The sequence below is a fragment of the Coloeus monedula genome (assembly GCF_965178545.1).
Source record: "Coloeus monedula genome assembly, chromosome: 4".
NCBI lineage: Eukaryota > Metazoa > Chordata > Aves > Passeriformes > Corvidae > Coloeus > Coloeus monedula.
The window spans coordinates 63,984,149-64,006,276 of NC_138784.1; the positions used below are offsets into that span (position 1 = coordinate 63,984,149).

A 22,128-nucleotide genomic window follows, 5' to 3' on the forward strand; every position below is an offset into this window, starting at 1 on the left:
AAACTCATTACGTGTCCATTCCACATTGTGAATAACAAAATAAACACTTGAGAAATTCAGTCTTTAAATACTGGAAGTATGTAGACTACCACCACCAGTGCAAAGCCTTTAATTTAGGAAAGAGGTAACACAGTATGTAAATTGTACTTTAGCTGGCTTTTTCCGAAGACTTGAATTCAAATCTTGGGTTGAACCCAAGAGAAAATGAGTCTGATGGTTTCAGTTCTGTCTTTAATCTGTTCAAGCCCTATTCCAAACCCTCAAAATAATCCAACACAGTCAGCAGCCTCCTGGATACTGAACAAGACTGACAAGGCAGCTGGCGGCAAGGCTGATGAGGGACCACCTCCTGCAGAGCTTCTTTTGCTCCTGGAAAATTTGGCTGGGTGCTCCTTGAGATTTTTCTTCCTTCAGCAGCCCACCAGGTAAAAAAAAGCAGTAAAAGCAGTGACAGATAGTGATTGCTTGAAAAGTTGAAAGAAAAAACCTGAGGGTGATGGTTATACAAGCAAGGTAAATGTGACAGGTGGGAGAGAATAAGATCATGAGCAGAGGAGCCCTGGCTTGGGCTGGACTCAGGTCATAGAGCTCTTCCACATCTGCTTCTCCCATGGGCAGGTGTCCCAGGTCCCAGATGGGGGCACTGGGGCAAAACAATACAAGAAAATGATGGCACTCCCTCAGAACTTCTTCAAAAGCTGTACCTGTGGTCTGAGCATCTTTCTTACTCTTTTTTAAGGCCATTAAAGGTCAGGAGCTTCTATTACAGGTTTCATAGGTGTTTAGGATAACAGGGGGAGTTAAACCCCAGTCTGAACTTCGCTTCTGCGTAGCTGTTTCACATGAGCCAAAGCCGACATGAGCAGATTGTGATTTGAGCCATACGTTGTGTGGTTCGTTAACACATGAAATATGCATAAATACATATTCATAGATACTATGGAGCTGTGCATAAATGCATAAACATAGCTTTATAGAACTAATGAAATAAATTATGATTTTGAGCTTTTGTGAGGGGTTGATCATACACCACTGTATAAATAATTATTTATACCCCCCTTGCCAAAATACCCATTTATTTATCTTGACAACCTAAATGAAAACTCCATTCAGTAAATATTCTGCTAGACAGCAGAAGGATGTACAAATATTAAAAGATAATGGGGTTGTATCTGGTTTCTGTTTATTTTAATAGATCATCAGGCAAGAGATTACTAATTGCATACCCACTATCAAATGCATGCTTACATATAACTTAACACCTGAGATGTAAGTAAGACTTCTGAAGGATTTTCCAATGCTTGTATGCAGTTCTAGTATCTAGCTCAGTAGGATCTATTTACCTATTTGTTTCCTGAGATGAAGGGTTATGTATAAATCTGAATTACACTTTAGCCTGAATGTTTATTTTTAGTGTATTTATTTGACTGCCTGGAGATATAGAGGTTTTGTGTCAGATTAATTGACAGATAAAGAATACTTCATTTATGTTCAGCAAATGAAGAAAATTCTGAAAATCAAGAAGCACAATAAACAAATTATTCTTAAAATTCTGCTTAAAATTAGCAATACCTATGAGCGTGAAGGTTAAAATCAGTAAACAAAAGCAATTTCTGAGTCACTTATAAATAACTGCGTAGTACAACTGCTGTTTTTCAAAGAGAAGATATAAAACTGTCTCATTAATTTCTGCTAGTTATAATATAGTTGATGTGTAAATTATTCTGCCTCCTCAGTGCCATATATGGTGTACTGTGTGTATGCTGCATTAACAGAGCAAGGAGAAAGGAGACTTGTAACAAAATCTATTTCCTTTCTGTGATAAATTATCAACACTTCAGGATCTTTCTATTTCTTTGACCTTTCTTTGGAAGAAAAACACTTTAACAGCAATTTGTTTATTTTAGCAGTTGAAACAACCTTTACATTTTTTACAGTGTGTTATATTTTTAAGTGATATTTAATCTGTGTTAATAAACATAGAGCTGTTGTCATTCAAGTATAGACCAGGAAGTCTCTATGACAAAAATCAGACTTCAAGTACTCACAGTTTTTTCTAACAATATGTAGGCACCTCTAGAAATACAGTCACAAATTACATTCCTCAATATAAATTAATTGCTGAGGTATTGGCAACCATACTTGAAAATTATCAATACAAGAATTTCAATTGTCATTTTATTGCATTGATAAATAAAGCATTATAGAATATGACAAAATGTTTTCTTTTGTACTTTGCTCATAAAAACCCATAGACAAAGATGTACTGAGCAGTTTTCATTTCTTGTCCCACCTTTCTCTTTGTTAAAAATCTAATTATTCCCTTATGTGACACTACCATGACCTTTTTAAGTGCAGAAGATGTGATTGTCATATTTTCCCTTGGCGCGTTACAAAGGGGTTCAGAGACAAGAGGGCACTGCACAGACGATACTGAAAAGGTCAAAGCAATTTGGCGTTATTGTATCTCTTTTCTAAATGCTGAGATGTTGTAAGAATGCAGAATTATTCTAATTAATAATGCCTTAATTCACCTTTCAATTTTAAGAAGAGCAAGATGCCACACACACACACACACACGAATAAAAGAAGTGTTTGAGAGAATTTTTTTTATCAGTACTTTTTGTAATATGAACAATTCAACAAAATGCCATGTGCTCTGCTTGCATTAAGACCAGGTAGATCTTCTTTAGAAGTTTCTGGTACCTGTTTGTGCCCCAGAGATTTGGCAGACTGTCATTTTATCAGACTCACAAGAAGGTAGAAGTAGGATGGGGAAAGAAGAAAATCTGTATTGTAACCCCCATGTGCTCCTCACAGGCAGCTCCTTCCAGGCCAATACTCCTGGAGAGTTGTGGTGGTCAGGGAATGCTGGGGGAGACACACAGCTTCATTTGATGCTGCTGAGGTTGTATGTGCAGAAACGCAACAGGAAAAGCAGACACACTGCGTTTGGGAGCAGGCTCGGATCCCTGGGATTGCTGTATCACAAGAACTTGTTGCCTCTAGAGCTATTTGTTATGCAATTTGGACTAAATATGGCAAATACAGCCTTTTCACTCACACACTTGAGGCCCAAAGTTTACTGTATGGCAATGCGTAGCAGTTTTACATACAAATACCTCTTTTGGCAAAAATTCAAGCACAGAGATCTGACGTGTTTCACAGCACAAAACTTGTACTTCTACAAAATCCCCATAGCAATATTTGATATACTACTGAAGTTATTTGCAGACACAGTTGTATGTGGGCCAGACATAAGAGCAATACTTTAAAACAGAAATAAACACCCAGAGATGTGGCACATGACTTTTCAATGCAAACACTTATTACCATGGTCTGCAGTGGGTTTGTAGGGAAGCAGGTATGAGATTAGGACACAATAATTGTTGGGGCAGGACAAGAAAGATAAAAGATGACCATCTGGTTTTTATTTCATTTCAGGCATCAGTGAGTCCTTAGATAAGTACAGCTCATGCTGAGATCTGGCGGTGTGTGAACGCTGTACAAACCCAACATAACCTCAGCTTCCTTCTGCCCACAGCACAGCTGCCAGTCCGATGGGAACTCCATCTACTTCCATGGGACAGAGGGCAGCGAGTTCAATTTCGCCACTACCCGGGACGTGGACCTCTCCATGGAGGATGCCCAGGAGCAGTGGGCAGAAGAGTTTGAGAACCAGCCCAAAGGGTGAGTGTCCCCAGCCCAAGCAGGGCCCTGCAGAGGTGAGCAGCATCACTCCAGGGATGAGGAGATGGGATAAACAGAGAATTGCATTTTATCTTTGCTCTGTAGTCAGGGAAGATTGTGACTAAGATAAATAGCAAGACTGTAAATAGCACCTGATTGCAGATTTTAGGAAGAAACAAGTTCAGGAAGTCCAGGAGGAGCAGTTTGTATCTGGACCATCCTGCCACCACTGTTTTTAATGAAAAAAAGTCGTTTTTGTGACTTATGTAGCCATTCTAAGGAAACATATGATGTTGATCTGCTTTTTTAATTCACACCAGGGTGTTGTTAACAAATTCATGTCCATATGAAATCAAATTCCTCAAGAAATTCACCCCCTCTGTATCACTGCTGTGAGCTGCACTTTACTGCTTATACAGATGCCTGTAGGTGCTGGAGGAGGAAGAGGAGGAGAAGGTAGAGGCAGGACAACTGAAGCAGCAGTCTGTTCTCATCTAGCAGCACCAAGAGCATAGCCACACCTGCTGGACAAGAGCTCAGGGTCTGGCTGATAATTCACTATATCTCTTTTGGATATATACATTGTGATTCAAAGGTTCCCTGTAAAGGCATATCCAGCAGGGACTGCTGCAAGGACACAGAAAATAAACAAAACTGTCTAGGACAACAATATTACTACTCTTACCAAAACATGAGTGAGCTTTAAAAAATGTGTCCTGATAAAGAAGTTTCATTTTGTATACCTCATTGTATAAATTCTGACAAAAAGGAAATAACCATCAGTAGGGTCTTGATTCTTTTCTGTTAAAAAAAAAAAAAAAATCATTAGTTCCTGTAACCCCAGGGCAATGAGAAACATACACTGCTAATTTATGGGTCTCCACTGAATCTTGATTTTAACCTACAAAGTACTTCAGATCATTAGCAACTGATTCAAATGCTGCCTATGCTGTGCTGAAAGTAAAGAGCACCTTTTAAGAAATACATGCTAATGTGTCCTGGGGACACGTGGTATGTTTGGGATTTATAGAAAAAAATACTCGCTGTGAACTCTGTCCCAGTTCAAATAATCAGCCAATAGCATCAGGTGCTGCTTCAGACAAAGGGAAGAAAATGAGCACGTGTGTGTTGTGTTCTACGTGACCACGTGGGACACTTTTGAGATGTGGTGAAAAAACAGGATGGGAGTGCTGTCTGTGGACATCTGCCCTGTCTCTAGATCTTGTCTCTGCTGGACTGGGTGTTTAGTTGAGTACTTGCAACCCTGGTTAACAAATGCACAGTTTCTTCTGAATTAGGAAAATTACACTTTCCCTATCACAACTGCAGGTGGGCGAGGGAGGGTGCAGCCAGCAGATGCCTTCGATTCTGTTAGTCTGTGTCCCAGCAACCAGGTCCTGATCTGCCCCCACTCTGCCAGCCCAAGGCCTCACAACTTTTTCCTTTTTTTCTTTGGAAATGTTACTCTGTATTAGAAACTTCCTTCTTTCAATTGTTCTATAAGAATGGAGATTTAAATTGCATGCTGCCATAAATAAACACCGAACTCGGGTGATGTTATGAACTACATCCTAATCATATAAAATTGTCACCGCTACTGTTCCTCTTTTCAATGTTTCTCTGAAGTGGTGTTGGGAGCTGTATATAAATGCAAATATATATGAGTTTCCTTAATCACTTCTTAGAGAAATATTTTCAATGCTATTTGAACTATACTTGAAATACAGTTTTATTGTAATGAAACAGTCACAGAGCACAGTATACCTGAGACAGAGCTTGCGGGAAGTTCTCTTTGTCATGTCAGCTGGAGCCTGCCAGCTCCTGAGGTCAAAGGCAAAAGCATCCCTCATGAGGGAGAGCAAAAGGAAGCTCAGGTGTAGGGGCCACCACTACTCTCCTCTGCACCAAATGCTCTCGGAGATGAGGGCAGAGGAACTTATTGCTGTTTTTAATAAGCAGTTGATTGGTATTTTTTGCATGTACCACCTAAAGTCGGAGGCTATGTGGATGGTGTTGCTGTTTTAAGTACCAGACATATTTCTGCTGTTGTTCTGCTTCTCTTTAGTTGCATGAATTAGAGTCTGATCCTAAAAGTGGATCCCCATATCAGGCTGCCTTTGTTTCTAGCAGGCACATTGTTGCTTTGGACATTCATGTCCAGTTGGTCTAGTTTAGGTCCATAAATCACCTGTTTTATAAAGAAGAATTCCAAGAGTCATGAGAGGGTTAAATGAATTAAAATGTAAATGTTAGTTCATGCCAAACCCAGGATCCTTCTCCATTTTCTTTACTGGCAGTGTGTTGATGTATTTCTATTAAAGTGCCTTTTTAAAAAAAAAAGATGTAGAATTCTCTGGTTTTCATTTCTGATGCTGCCTAAAAAGAGAGGATCCCTGGAAACATCTATGATCTGCATCATTCATGACCCCAAGTTGTTTTGTGGGTCACTACAGAGAGTGTTTTAATTGAGCTAAATAGAGCATACAAAAGATCAATGGAGCATTGTGAGATTTTTTTTGTATAAGTTAAAGTAGGCACAACTGTTTAATTCTGTTCTTGCCTTCAGCTCAGGAGACCCATTTTCAAAATTGTGTTTTGATTATATTGCTCATTACCTTTAAAAAATCTGCACAATAGAATTAGGGTTAGATTAAACTGTGCTTCCATTAAAATATTTATATCATAAAGCTTTTCAGTGATGTTAAGCTTGCTAATTCCTGTGTAAATGACTGACAGTTTTAAAGCAGGATTTCCAAACCAGCATGTCACCAGTCTGTCTCAGCTTAGGTCCATAGGGAAACTGGCAGCTTTTAAGATCCTAGAAATGCATTTTGAAGCCATTGGAATGGTTAAACTAATAAATAGACTGTTTAGTTCTTGAAATGACAGGTTTTGAAATTGTCGTATGGCACATACCTGCTAGAGATTGTTTCTGGTGGAAGGAGACAGGAAGAGACTCTGCCTCCCACAAAGGTTTCTGAACTTCCATGTTTTCTCATTCCTCCTGAATAATGCTGGATAGTTAAATGATTGGATTATCAGCATTTAGTGATTCTAAATAATTTCATTGTTTTATCAACCTTATAATTCTTAAATACTTCATTATGAATTAAGACTTCTATATGAATAATAACAATGTATCAGATCAAAATAATGCACAAGTTTTCAACACTTTCTAATATTTCAAAACATTTTGATCGAGTTTTGAAGTAACCATCACTTTCATGATGAAAATGTATTTTCAATGTAAAATAATTGGAAAATTCTGCAACAGCTCTTTTAATTATCACTGAATAAAAATAAGATAAAATGTTGTACAGAAAAACTGAGAAAGATTGTATCATCACATATTAGAAACACAGCAGTCTTTTTTCATACTCTGTTCATGTGTTAGTTAAAAACTGTTACCCTAAATGCTCAAAAAGATGAAAAGAGAGCATTTTCAGCTATTACCTACATATTTCATATTTGTATAGCAGATAGGGTGGACATGTGCCTTTTCAAGTTTCATTGATCTATAAATCTCTTATTATGCAAAATGAAGCAGAATGCATTTATTTTTTAAATATTTTAACACCAGAAAAAAATGATGAAGATGGTAGAACAATACAACACTGCATATTTGGTAACAGCATTCATTAAAAGCCTCATTTTTTAATTAATTCATGCATTTCTGCAAAATTCTTTTAAATATTTACATTAACTTTGCCTTAGTTGAGCCAACTGAGTTTAAATGCTAATATTGAGTACGTAAATAATAGCATAGGGATCACATTTGAAACACTGCATTTTTTGTCCTATGTAAGAGTAGAAACAGCTACTTTTGTAAGTACTATGACATGTTTTGTATGAGTTTATCAGTAATGTGCTGCTGCATGTTCTCCACGCATTGTTGGCCTCTGCAGGTGGGACATCTTTGGAGCTGTCATTGGTACTGAATGTGGAACTCTGGAATCTGGCTCAGCTATGGTATTTCTCAGAGATGGAGAAAGAAAAATATGTACTCCATACATGGACACTACAGGTTATGGGAACTTGAGGTTTTATTTCAGTATGGGTGAGTATAAATTCCTAATGTAATACAAGATGTGAAGCATGTGAGATTTACATTATGCAGTGCCCCAGCCCCGCAGTTGAACAATTCTCATGTGAAGAAGCATCTTCTTGTCTTGTATATACTAATTTCACTCAGTGCCCTTTAATCCATACTTAGAAGAGACAGTCATATCTTTGTCATCTTTCGAGGTTTTACAGGTACCTCTCATATCCTCCCACAGTCGTATCCATGTAGACCCTGGTGTTAATCCATCAGAGTCAAGAGACTTGCACATGAGGATGAGATGGGAGTAGCACAGAGGTGGGGCAGCCTTCTCTGATGAACCCATGGAATACTTTCACCTCAAAAGCTCTTACTCCATTTGTAAAATCCTTCCTCTGTTAATGCGTTGGCCTAGGGTGAGATTCACATGAAGTGTGCTGTAGTGTGCTGTGGTCTTGGAGGAGGTGTGTTCTACATGTGGCATCCCTCATGAAAAGCACTGGTGGGGTGTTAGCATCATCTGTGGACCTTCCTTACTGGGGCAGAATACGACATCAGTCATTTACCAGGGCTAAGAAAGCAGCCAACAACCAACCTGTCCTGTCACTTCCCCTCCCCACTGTTGTTGTCAGTGCAACTGCACTAGTTTGATGTTGCAACAGATCAAAATCCCCATGAACATGGTAGTTAACACCCACAGTATTTTTCCAGAACTTTTATTTTGCACATACAGGAAGTTACGTGAGGTTATTCTCTCAACACCATGTTTAGAGAAAGTGAGGATTTTTGCTTAAAAGAGAATAATAGAATAATAAAGGAGGAAGCAGAGAATAAACCTGTGACCTCCACAAGCAAACTTCTGTATCAACAAGAAAAAACACACTTTATTTAATGAGGGGAAGACCTCATGTTGTCCTAAATTGTTGCACATCTCCTCTGTGTTACATGAATTATGAATAAAGCACAGGAAAAAGAGGATGCTTTTTCCCATTTCTTCCAAGCATTACAACACCTGCAAGAGAAACAGGAAAGAAATTTTGTCAACCTTCTGAACTTCGGGGAGAAGTTGTCAGCAGATGCAGGCTCAGAGGATAGCGGGATATTGTTTGAAAAAATGTATTCTGTGCATATTTTTAAATTAAATAAATAATAGTTTAAACATTCAGGCAAGGAGAATTTGAAAGGAAAAATGGATGTTCCTCATTACGGTATAAAACACATTAAAAATGCACATCTTATCCAGTTCTCTGGACTGCTTTTCCTAGTCCATTACAAACTGGCTGGTTGTAGCAAATAAAAATCAGAGAAAGTGTTCCAATATATGTAGTCTTTCTACTCTGCAGTCTTTTCAAAGAAGCTTCCTCATTCTGCTTTTGTTTCTATTTTGGGGTATTTTTTTTAATACCTACAGTACCTTTAACGTACAGGAAAATAATTAATTATTAATTCCTGTTTCAAATACAGAAACTTTGTTTTAGAAACTTCTTTTGCATAATACCAAACTAGTGAGATGATGTTCATCTTGTAACTATAATGCAGAACTTAATGCTCATATTTGCCAATACATCCACTCTCTCACAGAAGGTTAATGAGTATTTTGGGTTCTACTGATATGAAGGTATTTCAAATGCTTCCCTGCTCCAGTTGGGCAAGCATGCCACAAGTCTTTTGTGTGGTACAATAGATTCCATCCAGCCAGCCATCCCTTTGGATATGGTGTAGACAGTAGAAGGAGCAGCAGTAGAAGTTCTCAGCTGCCAAACTATCAGCTGAGAAGTATTTAAGAGATTGTTACATACCTACATGTGTGACTGCATGACATGTGAGGAGTAAATAGCAGTTTACAAATGACAACTCAAAAGCAGAGCATTTCTATGTAAACAGGATTTAAAGCACACAGATAGAAGTATTGCTTGAGGCACAGCATTTTCTATTAAACTTGTTTTGATAAGCTGATTAAAAGAGGTACTTGAGGTTTTCCTAATCGTCAACCCCCTTGATCTCTGCCACGGTGTATCTGATCAAACGGTTCCTATACACTATATCCTTGGGGATGGTGTTCTTTTGTTTCAGATCCCAAGTTAAATAGCATCTGATTGTAATTATTTTCATAATTATGGCTGCATATATGATTCCACTTTCCAATAACAAGGGCTTCAATTAATTTTTTTCTCACTCAAATGTGTGTTGTACAGGGGGAACTTGTGATTCTGGAGAATCCCATGAAAATGATGTCATACTGTATGCCAAGACTGAAGGCAGGAGGGAACACATACCTCTTGATACCCTGACCTATGCTGCTTACAAGGTAAGTCATCGTGAACGAAGCAGGTGGATGGGATGGATAGACCATTCTCTTTTCAAGCCATCACAGGAATATTGTGTGTTGAATTCCACAGGGACACTCAAACATGACCTTCCAAACACATGTGCAGACCCAGGAGCAATCAGGTGCCTTTGCAGCACAGCTCTGCAGTTACTGCTGGTCACTCCAGCGCCAGGCAGAACTGTGCACTATTGGCCAGGACTGGGGAAGCAGGCAAGCAAGCAATGGGCAAAAATTGTCAGCTATCAGCTGAAAACTTCAGTGGTAATATCTCCTCACAAAAAATTACTCCTTTTTCCACTCAAGCTTGTTCTAGCCACAGTGTGATACTGAGGAGCGGGGTCCTGAGAGGGTCAGTCGTGGTGGTGTCAGTGGCTGGGAGTCGTGGTGGTGTCAGTGGCTGGGAGAGGATCTGCAGTGGTGCAGGCGTGGACTCAGCTGTGGGAGGTGGCTGCAGGCAGACTGCACAGGCAGCATCTCCTCTGCCCAAAGTGCAGCCGCCTTCCAACCACATCCACCACCCTCAGGCAGGACAATAAAGACCTTGAACTTGCCTTCAGGATCCTTCCTGTCTAGGGCAAGGGAGCAGTTAGACCATGTCCACCCTGAATAACCCAGCCCTGAGGTCTCCTTGTTCTGCTGCTGTAAAACAGGCAAAATTTGGTATTTCACACATGTGCATATGGATACACTAGATATTGAAGTGCAGTGTGCTTACATATTGTGAGGAAAATTTGGTGGTAAAGATGCAGCTGTTTTCAAGCACAGGTCTGTGAGCATTTTGTCTGTAACTTTAGCACTTAGAAACCAAGTGTTTACAATAGCGTTTGGCCTGAGTTTGGTTGAGTCACTTGCATTGTTTCATTGTGCGTGGCTTCCCTCCTTGCCTGCTTCTGTGTGAAAGACAGGGTAGAACTTTTGTAAAACTAAGGAAATTGTAATTGTGAAATAATAAAATATTAATTAGGGAACTTGGGGAGAGATAGGATCTGAAATTACGTGGAATTCATTGTGGAAGTTTTTTAAAACAAGCAGTTTTAAAGCTGACATCCTCTTCCGACATAATAAAGTTCTAATTTCATTGCTTGAGGACAAAGGCTAAGCTTTGTAAGCAGTGCTTTCATTTATTTCAGCAACATAACATCCTCCCCACTTATGCCTGTGAACTCCTGCTGTTACTCCATTCTCACGTATCCAGAGTAGACATGCCACTACCCTGCCTTAGCTTCTGGGAGCTGTAAGGCTCCAGGACAGACATCATCTTCCCTTCCCAGCTGAAACTGACAACATAAACTTGCCCTTTTCAGAACACAGAAGGTACAGTCTTTTCTTCTGTGGCTTTACAGCCAAACAATCCTATCCCTCTGAGGTGATAAGCATCACTGGTATCCAGGGTGTTAACACCTGTGCACATAATAGTAAATTAATTCATTTGGGATCATGTGTTGAAAAAGGTGGCTAAAAAAGTTAACAAAATGAAGGAAGGAGAGAGAATAGCACATTTGGTCCAGCACAATTAGAGTGTCTTTGTTCTTTTTAATGGTACCTTGTGACCTTTTTAACTTACTTAAGTCTTATTTAATTTCTTTTAAAGGTGCCATCTTTGGTTTCTGTTGTCATTAGTCCAGACCTGCAGACTCCTGCAACCAAATTTTGCCTGAAGCAAAAGAGTCACCAAGGCCACAACAGGAATGTCTGGGCTGTGGATTACTTCCATGTCCTTCCGGTGCTCCCTTCCTCGGTGACTCACATGATCCAGTTTTCCATCAATTTGGGTTGTGGAACTTATCAACCTGGTAACAGGTAAAACTGGCAAAATAATTCTTTTGGTTATCAGCTTTCTAGTATATTTTGGTTTACAAAATCTATATGAGGATTTGGAAATCTTTTTTCAATAAGAAGGGATCCCACTAATAATGACAAATATAAGCTGCTCAAAAGCTAATGTTTCTCCTGATCTTTACGGGCCCAGATTTATGTACCTCACGTGCAATAAAGAGTCATTTAATAGCTTTCCAGGTCAAAACTTGCTTTTCTTAGCCCATAATTCTGAAATATGCTCATGATTTCAGAGTGACTTTTGCTTCAGTTTCTAATGGATATGAGATTTACTTCTTAATACTGTGTAAGGAGGAAAGCATTAAAGGCAGCAGCAGAAAGCTGCACTGCTGACCTCTCCAAGATTACTGATGCCACAAGCATATCTAATTCTTGTAAGACTGGTGATAAATGACCCTCATCTTAATGACCATCAGTGTGAGGGTCTCACTGTCTGTAGGCTGATCACAGAACTCTTTTGCTGGCTTTACTTCTTCAGGACATTCAGCGTGAATTTTTCCATGGGGAAAGGGAGAGAAGGGAGTCATTTTAGGCTCCATGTTTTGTAGAATCATAGAAATGTTGGTTGGAAGGGACCTACACAGGTTATCTGATGAAACCTGCTGCTGCAGTAGGGATTGTTACTGGGCAGGTCAGACATGGCTCTGCCTGTCCCTGACTTGAAAAATCTTCATGGATGGATGCTGTGCTACCTCTCTGAGTGACCTGCTCAATTGAAAAAGTGTTTCTTAATGTACAATACAAAACTGTGAAGACATGTCTTTATGATTATTGTCCTTTGTGGTGTGTCTGTGACACTATTGAGGAGAGTTTGACTCTGATTTCCTTGTGAGTGCCCTCTGCAGCATCACAGGATGCTGTAGCTCACCCCTCCTCACCAGGCTGAGCAAGCCAGCTCCTCAGCCCACCCTAGCTTAGTGCTCAAAGCCATGGACATTTTGGTCATCCTTTACTCCACTCTCAAAATCTTTAATATCCTTCTTCAAACAGGGAATCCAAAACCAAACTGCCCACTGCCCCTCTTTCCTTATATACACATGCAAATATTTATCTTGGTATTTTATGAGGATTAAGTTACTTTATATTTTGCAGAGTTGAGAGTTTAAAGTAACTGACTGTAAGTGCTTTTATTTGTGTCCCATGGCATCTACTTCCAGCTGGAAAGAGCTCCATTTACACTGACAGTTCTTGCATCCATGCAGGGTAGCAGAATTCAAGTGGAAGCAAAAATCAAGGCACTGCGCTTTTATTTGATAGGAAGAGAAGGCAGCAACATTTTCCTACATGAAAAGTGTAAACACTCCTGGCCAGTAAACATGTTATATAAAGGCCCTGTTCTCAGTCTGTTTTCTGATGGAGATTAGTATATATTTTGAAAGAGTAATATTCTTCCTTCATTAAACTATTTCTGAAGGAGAAGTGAGCTTCTCCATAACTAAAGAAGCATTAGATCACCATTTTCTCTATTTGTATTTCCCAAATACTGCAGCATTTCACATCTCCCAGTCTTCAGCATTATTCATAATGCGTTCATTACTGCAAATGTGAGAGACTTATACTGAATATATGCAGTAAAAATGACCCTCTAAGGTATCTCTACAGCTAAACCTGAAATAAATTAGTCAAAACCTCCATAAACTCTTTTAATAGACACAATATCACAGTGATGATACATTTAAATACAGTAATACTGTCAGCAAATTATCATAAAAAGAAAAATTCAGATCAAACAATTTAATATTGAGGAGATGAATTATGACTTTTATAATGTCCCACTGACATTACTTAAAATAAAACAGAATATTACAAGCTAATTATATGGAGGAAATTACAAGAGTAATTCAGTACAATACTAAATCTGTAGTAAATCAAGCACTTTCTATATTACTTTTTCAAGGTCTTCAGAGTGTAAGGCATCTGAGAATTTCCTTATACTCTTAGGTTGTAAACAATTTTGGGGTTTTTAACCCAGGAAAGAGCCAGCCAGTGCATGAACAGCTAGTGGTCTTTCACCACCTTCTGCAGATGTAATATCTGGCAGCTATAGGTGCCCTGTGCTCTCATGATGCTGTCTAGCTCTGATCAATCCAGGTTTTCTCCTCATATCTGAAACTATTTCAGTATGAAATATAAACGTAATGCCGTTTATTTAACAGCAGCTCCATAAAAACACTGGCTAGATGGTGGCCAAACAAGAACTCTGTCTTCAGGCAATCCTTAGTCTATAAACCTTTGAGGTTTTAAACACTCATGAGACTTTGTCTCATGTTTGCATTTGCCGGATTTTTTGTATTCAAAGTCCGCTTAAAATTATTTCCTATTTCCTCAAGAGTTATTAGAAATAGCAGATTTGGTGGTTTCTCAATGTTAATTCTTGTGCATTGAGATCTATGCCAGGTACCCTCATGGTGTCTTTCTCATTTCTTTCCTTCAATGTGTTACCAGTGTCAGCTTGGAGTTTTCAACCAACCATGGCCGCTCATGGTCACTGCTCCACATGGAGTGTTTGCCTGAGATCTGTGCTGGGCCCCACCTGCCCCACAGTACCATCTATGCCTCTGAAAACTACAGCGGGTGAGTGTTCTCTGCAAAACAGGGGTGCAAGACTAGAGAAGTGAATTGTAGGTGGCAGAGGAAAGCAGCAAAGCACGCAACTCTGTGTCATCATTCATTTTTGATTTGCTGGGGACAGTGAGGAAGGAGTGTTCTGGGCTCACTGGCTACCCAGTAATGAAACTTGAAATGTATGGGGCTGCTTCTGTGGTAAAATAATAATTTTTTTATGATAACGACAAATTTTAAAAAATCCAATAATCCACCTTTGGACAGCATGATGACAATAAGAAGAAAACTTGTACCGTGTCAAAGCCACAGAAATTTTTTTCTTAGTCAGAAAAAACACCACTCAAAGCTGTATTTACATCCCCAGACACATTTACTCACGTGGAATCCCAGCACTGGGTCACAGTGAAGCACATCCTCTGTACTTCTGCTGATGGAGATGGTTGTTAGTGTCACTTTCTTGTATTAGCCCTTCTCAGCTCTAAGTCTCTTCTCTGCCGTTCTCACTGAAAAATGAACTGTGGCGTCTTGCTGCATAGCACAAAATCCCTGTGTATCCCAACTTCCGTAAGACTTACAAAATAAATAGCATTGCTGTAATCTGATGATACACAGCCCCTACTCTCATCCAGTTTTCATAGGAACATTACTCCTGGTGTGTGCAGGAAGTGCAGCTTCCGTGAATGATAGAGAATGATGGCCCAGACTGCAGCAGGCCAAATCCTCTGGACCACTCTTCTCACCCCCGAGGGTTTCCACCAAACAGAGTTCAGTCCTGCTGAAGGTTCAGTTTAGGTGATATTTAATGTGATGGAAAAGTCACTACAGCAAAGGAGGTTATGGTCTTTGCCAATTTCATGAATTCCTACATGAATGGCTGAGTTTTATAACATAATAACTAACTTTCATATATTGTATGAAAATACAGGCTGTGTTCTTCTTTTACTTTGTATTTTCTAAAGCTGCCATGAATTTAAGCTTCATTTGAGCAGATGTTAAAATTAAAGCTTCTCACAAAGCTTCCAGAATATATAAACATATCTGCAAAATATATAGTTGCTTAAAGTAACTATCAGTGTAAAATGCTAGAGTTTGTGTTGTATGTATTTCAGGTGGAACCGAATAACTATTCCCCTTCCCAATGCCGCACTGACAAGTGACACCAGGATTCGATGGAGACAAACAGGACCAATCCTTGGAAATATGTGGGCAATCGATAATAGTTAGTATTCTTATCATCATGACACATCAGAAAAGTAAATTTTATATGCTGCTCCAAGTAAACATATTTCCCACAATCACCAGTCAATGGATTTACAGTTTGTTAAATTCCTGTTCTGCTTAGTTGCATTTGGTAGCAGGTGCATTTTGAAGCTAGAGAGAGATTCTGCCATCAGAAAAGACAATGGTCTAGTAGAGTATCTTTCTTTTTTTTTTTTTTTTCTTTTAATTGAATGCTTTCCAGGAAAAAGTATTGGTGGCAGGGGCTTAGTATAACATTTCTTCTGTCTGCTGAGTCCTAATTGCATAAATAAGTTCCACACTGGCTGTGTGGAACTGCACCAGCCTGAGCAACATCTGCAGCATCTGGAACGTATTTTTGCTTCTGGACATGGAAGACCATCTTCAAGCAATGCTGCTACCAAAACACTGACAAACCTTTACATTGTTTACCGTATTTTCAGGGAAAAGTGCCATCTGTTTCAGGGAACTGTTCTCTTAGAAAATTATTTTTCACATACCTTTTCTTTAAATGGATGTGAAGAACATGGAGGAGTTTATATTTATATGACTTATTGCAGAGGATAACCAGGACCAGAATTAAAAAGAAATACTTTAAAGGACAGAAAAGGTATTTAGGAACACAGGATAAAATGTATGAAATGCAGAAATAAGTATCATTGAAAGGGCTAACTAAGAGTAGCTGCAAATTTTTTTAGCTTTCTTGTTAGCCCTAAATGATTTGGAATGAAGTAAACTATATCCTGAATTTGTTTGGCTAGAGGCATGAAATACGTAAGTTAGAGATTCACAGTGATGTACAATAGCCTGTGAAATTTTGTAGTGATTCCCAGTAAGGTTTGATATGGTGCCTAGGAATAGTAAATAGTTACATTTTGGAGAATTCTTAAAATAGATTGATGCCTAGTTTTGAAAATAAAATCTTGGAGCTGTTAAGGAGATGTCATAAAGGAAATTTTGTCACTAAAAATAATGAAAAGTGTTCTCTTAATCATAATCGGAAGTAGCATCATCTTGACATTCTGGATATGGTATTAATGCTTCTCTTTAGGGATATGATATACATCAAAAAGAAAATAAAATTAAGGGAAAAGGTAGGTGTATAAACATAAGATGTCTGTGAGTATCTGCAAAGATGAGTTGCTATCTCACAAAATGCAGACTCTAAGTGTTGGAGACACTCACGAGGGGTTCACAGAAACCACAGCAAGATGAAATCAGTCCAAGGATACCAATTCCTTACAATAGAACAAAACAAGATTTTGAAAATCATTTGACAATTCATTTCTCTGCACAACCTTTGCTTATAGAACAAAGTACAACTCCATGAAAGGATGCTGCATGCTCCTGTGTGCACCATCTCAAAAAATCTGGCTAGAAAGTGCCTGCTCTGAATTTGAGGTGCAGAACCATGATATAGGAATCAAGTCTTAAAGATGTATTTCTGAGGTTTTGAATGCGTCCTTTGTTAAATACTTGTGACACTGAAGCTTTACACTGTATTGTAGGGAAAAACTCATAAATATTGGCAAGCCTTGCAAATTCTTGAAGAGAGGAAAATTTTCAAAGATTTGGCACTCTGACTTTTAGCTTCACAACTGTTTCCTATGTGAATTAAGTTTTAAATGAAATCTGGAATCTGGCCATCTTTTAGAAACTCTGGAAAAATGCCAATTTCCGTAAAGTTTTTTCATTTTGAATGACATCATTACATCTTTAACCCTTCTACTTTTACCACCCCCTCAAAAAGACCTCAAAAGACACAAATAAATCAAACAGACAGAACAGAATTTTTGCACCCTGAGAAGTGAGAAAATCTAGAAATCACATGAAATCTGATGAGGACTAAGTTATAGGGAGCAGCTAACAAGGATTTAGAGTGTGTCTGCTGGGGAGAGCTGACACCCTGCTTTGATGGGCAACATTATAAAACTAGGAAAAGGAAAAAGTACTGCTTCTTATAGAATATTTCAAATTGGTGGCTATTTCTTCCCAATGTCACGATGCAAGTGGATAACTCCAAGTAATAGGCATTCTTCAACAGAGAATATGACGTTGTTCATGGTTAAGGCCTTTTAGCAAGTTGTATTGAAATGATATTGCCCACAACTTATGACTTTTCTTTATTGTAGTGCAAGAGATTATACTGAGATTTGCTCATCTTTCCATCCTTTGTATTTTTCACAAAATATCAACACTGTTGATTAGAAATCATTGGAGGAAGATGAAGCAAAAGAGTAAAACAAGTCTGGTGTATTTTTGAGCACATAGGATGTGGAGTTTTGTTCCATTTAAAAGAATGAGTGAAAGAGTATGATAATTAATAGTTACTTAAGACATACCAGGGCAGGTTCTTATTCCCCAGTGAAGTAAAGGATGTAGATTTCAATGAGAGAAGCAGTGACATGACCAATACATAGATAGGATTGCATCTCCAGACTAAGCTGAAAGGAATGTCAATGAAGAATGAAGAAAAAGGTCAATGCCTACAAAATTATTTGATCTCATTCACAGGCTTGGTAATTAAAACAGTACTAGTACTTGAGCCAGAGATAGACATGACACATTCGATAATAAATTATCCCTGACTATCCTTGACACTGTCAAATGCATTCTATCCTTTCATAGACCTTTTCCAGGTAATGGGATTAAGATAAATACAATAACTGCATGATCAGATCTGTATTCTTTCTGTATTCATCATACTCTGTTGATCATGTAGCATAACCCTCCATTTAACTGATTTCTCTTCTCTGCAGTTTATATTGGTCCATCTTGCCTCAAATTCTGCTCAGGGCGAGGACAGTGTACTAGAAATGGTTGCAAGTAAGTGTTATAATTCAGTACACATGTTCAATTTCTGTCACATAGTTCACTTGGTGGTGTGAAAGTTGAAGTGATTTTCATTTCAGTCCTTGCTCTTTTAGATGACTAAATATAAAACTAGCATAACCCTCAGAATTCATAAAGCTCACTGGAAAGCTAAAGATAAATCTTTCTAAACAGCAGCATGTTTAATACTTTTTTTTTATGATTTTCTTTAGGTCTAACTTCCAGTTCACCTTAAAATGTGCTACAGAGCACACTGAAATGTCAGTGATGCATACTTTATACTGGTTTTAGAAGTGATTCATCACTTTACCACTTTTGTATTAAATGTTGGGAAAGAATTACAATTTTAATAGTTCTAATATTCCATAACCTAATATACTTCAAGGACAGAAGATCAGCACTCCACTTTTTTCTGATAGTCTGGCTTGTTAGAAGGGTTCCACTCTAAAAAATAAAAAGGTACTTACTCAAAAGCAGTATGCACATTCTAAATATTGGTGTAACTACATTTAGGTATTAACAAGAGTGTGACCCACGAGGCATTCTCTTCTGTAACTTAATTTCTTGTAATCACATCTAGTATGCTACAGATAAAAGCAAATTTGTCATTTTACATATGAGCAGCTGTAATTATGTCACATGGGTTTTTTTCCAAAAGTTAATAAAAATATTTCTGTATTGTGTTATGTGTAGATTCATGAGGTGCTCATAAATACATTTTTTTTTTTATTCGAAAAGTAAATACTAGCTAACAGGAGTCATTGGCAATGCACTTTACCTAAGTAAAGCTCAAAGAGATTCTTGGGCCTTAGATTTGAGAGGGACCATGTGGGTATCCTCAGTTTATGAACACCTGCAGCCACCATGTTGGTTGACAACCAGCTGCAGCCAAAGGTGGGTCCCCAGCTGTGCTTTTCACCCTTCCTCACCTGCAGGTGCGACCCCGGCTTCTCAGGGCCAGCGTGTGAGACGGCGTCACAGACCTTCCCCATGTTCATCTCCGAGAGCTTCGCCAGCTCCCGCCTCTCCTCCTACCACAGCTTTTACTCCATCCGCGGAGCCGAGGTCAGCTTTGACTGCGGGGTCCTGGCCAGCGGCAAGGCCCTGGTCTTCAACAAGGATGGAAGACGCCAGCTTATCACTTCCTTCCTGGACAGCTCCCAGTCCAGGTGAGAGGGAATGAGGAGCAGTGTGAGGCAAAGAAATTGGGGAGCCCCTCCCCTTACAGCTACAGCCTTGTGTATTATTAAGCCAGTTGTTTTAGCAGGTAAAAAAGCCCTTAAAAAACTTCTAGTTCCATGTTTTAAGGGTGATTTCATAGCCTTGCCTTTTTTCCTTCTGCTTTGTAAACAACAGTCCAAAACAGACTGGAGGGAAGTTATTGTACAGCTTGGATGGAAAATATGAAATGTTAATATCAAACCTGAGTGTCAAAGCCAAGTGCTAATTAATTATTTATAAGGTTGTGTTTATTTGACAGCTTGTGGCAACTGATTAGATCCATTCACTATCTCTCCCTCCCCTTCAGTGCCTAATAAATAATTAAATGCAGTAGTGATTGGCATTTTTTTAACTATATGTGCCACATTGCATTACTTGACAATAAAAACAAATCACATGTACAAAAGCCCATAACAGATATTTATCAAAATTTGCCTAGATTAGGAAGATCTGAAAACAACCTGGTTAGGGGAAAAAACCAAACCAAACCAAACCAAAAAGCAACAAAATACCCACTATGAAAATGATACCCTGCAAATATTTGTGTAATTCTGATGCAGGTTCCTGCAGTTCACACTACGCCTGGGCAGCAAGTCAGTGCTGAGCACCTGCAAAGCGCCTGACCAGCCCGGGGAAGGAGTGCTGCTGCACTACTCCTATGACAATGGGATTACCTGGAAACTGCTGGAACACTACTCTTATCTCAACTACCACGAGCCAAGGTATGTGCACAAATATTACAAAGAGTGTTATTTACATGCAGTTATGCTGGTTGTGGTGGTCACTGCAATGTGGAGACTGAGTATGTGGGGCAAGAGGGAATGAAGAGTTTTTATTGCACACTGAAACTTACCACCTTTCTTTAAAATTTTGCAGCTGTTCTAGCCACTTCCCATTTTGTCATTCTATAAAAATGAGCACATGGGTTTAATGGCTTTCAAGTCTCAGGTGATACAACAGAACAAGCTGAGGCAGTGCGGAATGAGGGATAGGAGTGTGCTTGTGGGAAGTAGGGGCATGTCTCTTCCCATGGAAGCAGCCACTTGTAAAGAAAAATTAACATAAATTATTTGTAACTTTGAAGCCATAGATACCCTCGCTACACCATCCTCTGGGATTAGGAGTTTGCAGGCAGCACAGGACAGCTGAGACAAAATCTGATCATGAGGATCTCTGAGGTCAGCAGGGAAACTGTCCCTGCTCCCAGTCTGAAGGCAATTGCATGACTTCATGACTGTGCATCTGCCCTGGGCTGGGCTTGGTGCTCTGGGAGAACCTGCTGGTGACTGCCTGCACAAATCAAAAAGAAGTTGAACAAGGAGCTCATCTTATCTAGCAGCACCTATGTTTGGTGTCAGATCAGAGAGGAATGTCTCTCTTCTATTTAGAGAAGGTGTTCCTTACTGTTACGTTTGTGACACCATCCACAAAATTTAGTAGAGCAATGCAAATGCACAATGAGCACAGCTGTACCAAAAGCCCAGAACAGTCTGGTCTGGATCTATGCAAACCCACTCAAAGCTGGCAGCATCCACCTTCACAGGGTGCTGCAGCAAAGCCAATAAGTGCCAATTAAAGGAGATGCTCTGCAAGGGGGCCCAGAAGAGGCAGAACTGAGAGTGGCAGCACTGGACTCATTCCAGCAGGTCCATTTCCTGCCCAAGGGTAGCTTTGACCTGACTGTTGCTCTATGTCTTCTTCTCTACCGAATTCAAGCAAAACATCTGAGTCAGCCCCAGGGGTGGGACTGTAAATAGCCTGCAAGTCACTTTAAGTACACATAACTTTCATTATTTATATTTATTGAGCTCAGATGAGCACTTTCTTAAAAAAAAAATTAGATTTCCACGTCTTGTCAATAACTCAGTATGCAATTGTAATATACAAACTGTGATTAAGAATGTCCTAATGGAAAAAAAACCACAAAACCCTTGCAGCATTAAAATTATTTCCTGGAAGCTGTAAGAAATACTCAAAAATCTGAGAGGAGGGCTGTATTTGGTAGAAATGTATTGTAGACTTTAATTTTTGAAGTTCTAAATGTTTCCAAAGGAAAGATGCTACAGACTGGAACACTTATAACTCTTCTTCAAAGTTTCCTTTGCCTGCCTTTATTATAGTCACATATATATTTTATATGGCCCTGTTTCTAATTCTTAGCTTCAAGATTACATCTGTAGGAGTTATATTTCCCTAAAGGTTTTTAATATATAGCACTATGAAATTTTTATAACAAAAAGGAAAATACATATCCTGGTGACTGATTTTAATGAAGATAAAGATATAAATGTAATAAATTACACAGATGCCAGAGACTTTTTTTGCTTTTTGATGTTAGGTATGAAACACAATTCCTGTTGTTCTGACAAGGTACAGA

The 22,128-nt window shown here is 38.9% G+C and overlaps 1 protein-coding gene across 1 annotated transcript in view; it reads left to right on the forward strand.

Moving 5' to 3' along the window:
- The window catches only part of RELN (reelin), a gene marked incomplete at its 5' end in the record, with an annotated part of 273,918 nt that overhangs the window by 158,681 nt on the left and 93,109 nt on the right, over positions 1-22,128 (forward strand). Inside the window, 9 exons of the mRNA XM_082280292.1 lie at positions 3,545-3,690; positions 7,596-7,747; positions 9,925-10,037; positions 11,650-11,858; positions 14,340-14,468; positions 15,569-15,678; positions 18,458-18,524; positions 19,466-19,699; positions 20,312-20,473. Coding sequence (XP_082136418.1) covers positions 3,545-3,690; positions 7,596-7,747; positions 9,925-10,037; positions 11,650-11,858; positions 14,340-14,468; positions 15,569-15,678; positions 18,458-18,524; positions 19,466-19,699; positions 20,312-20,473 — 1,322 coding nt within the window. The remainder of the gene's footprint in view (positions 1-3,544; positions 3,691-7,595; positions 7,748-9,924; positions 10,038-11,649; positions 11,859-14,339; positions 14,469-15,568; positions 15,679-18,457; positions 18,525-19,465; positions 19,700-20,311; positions 20,474-22,128) is intronic.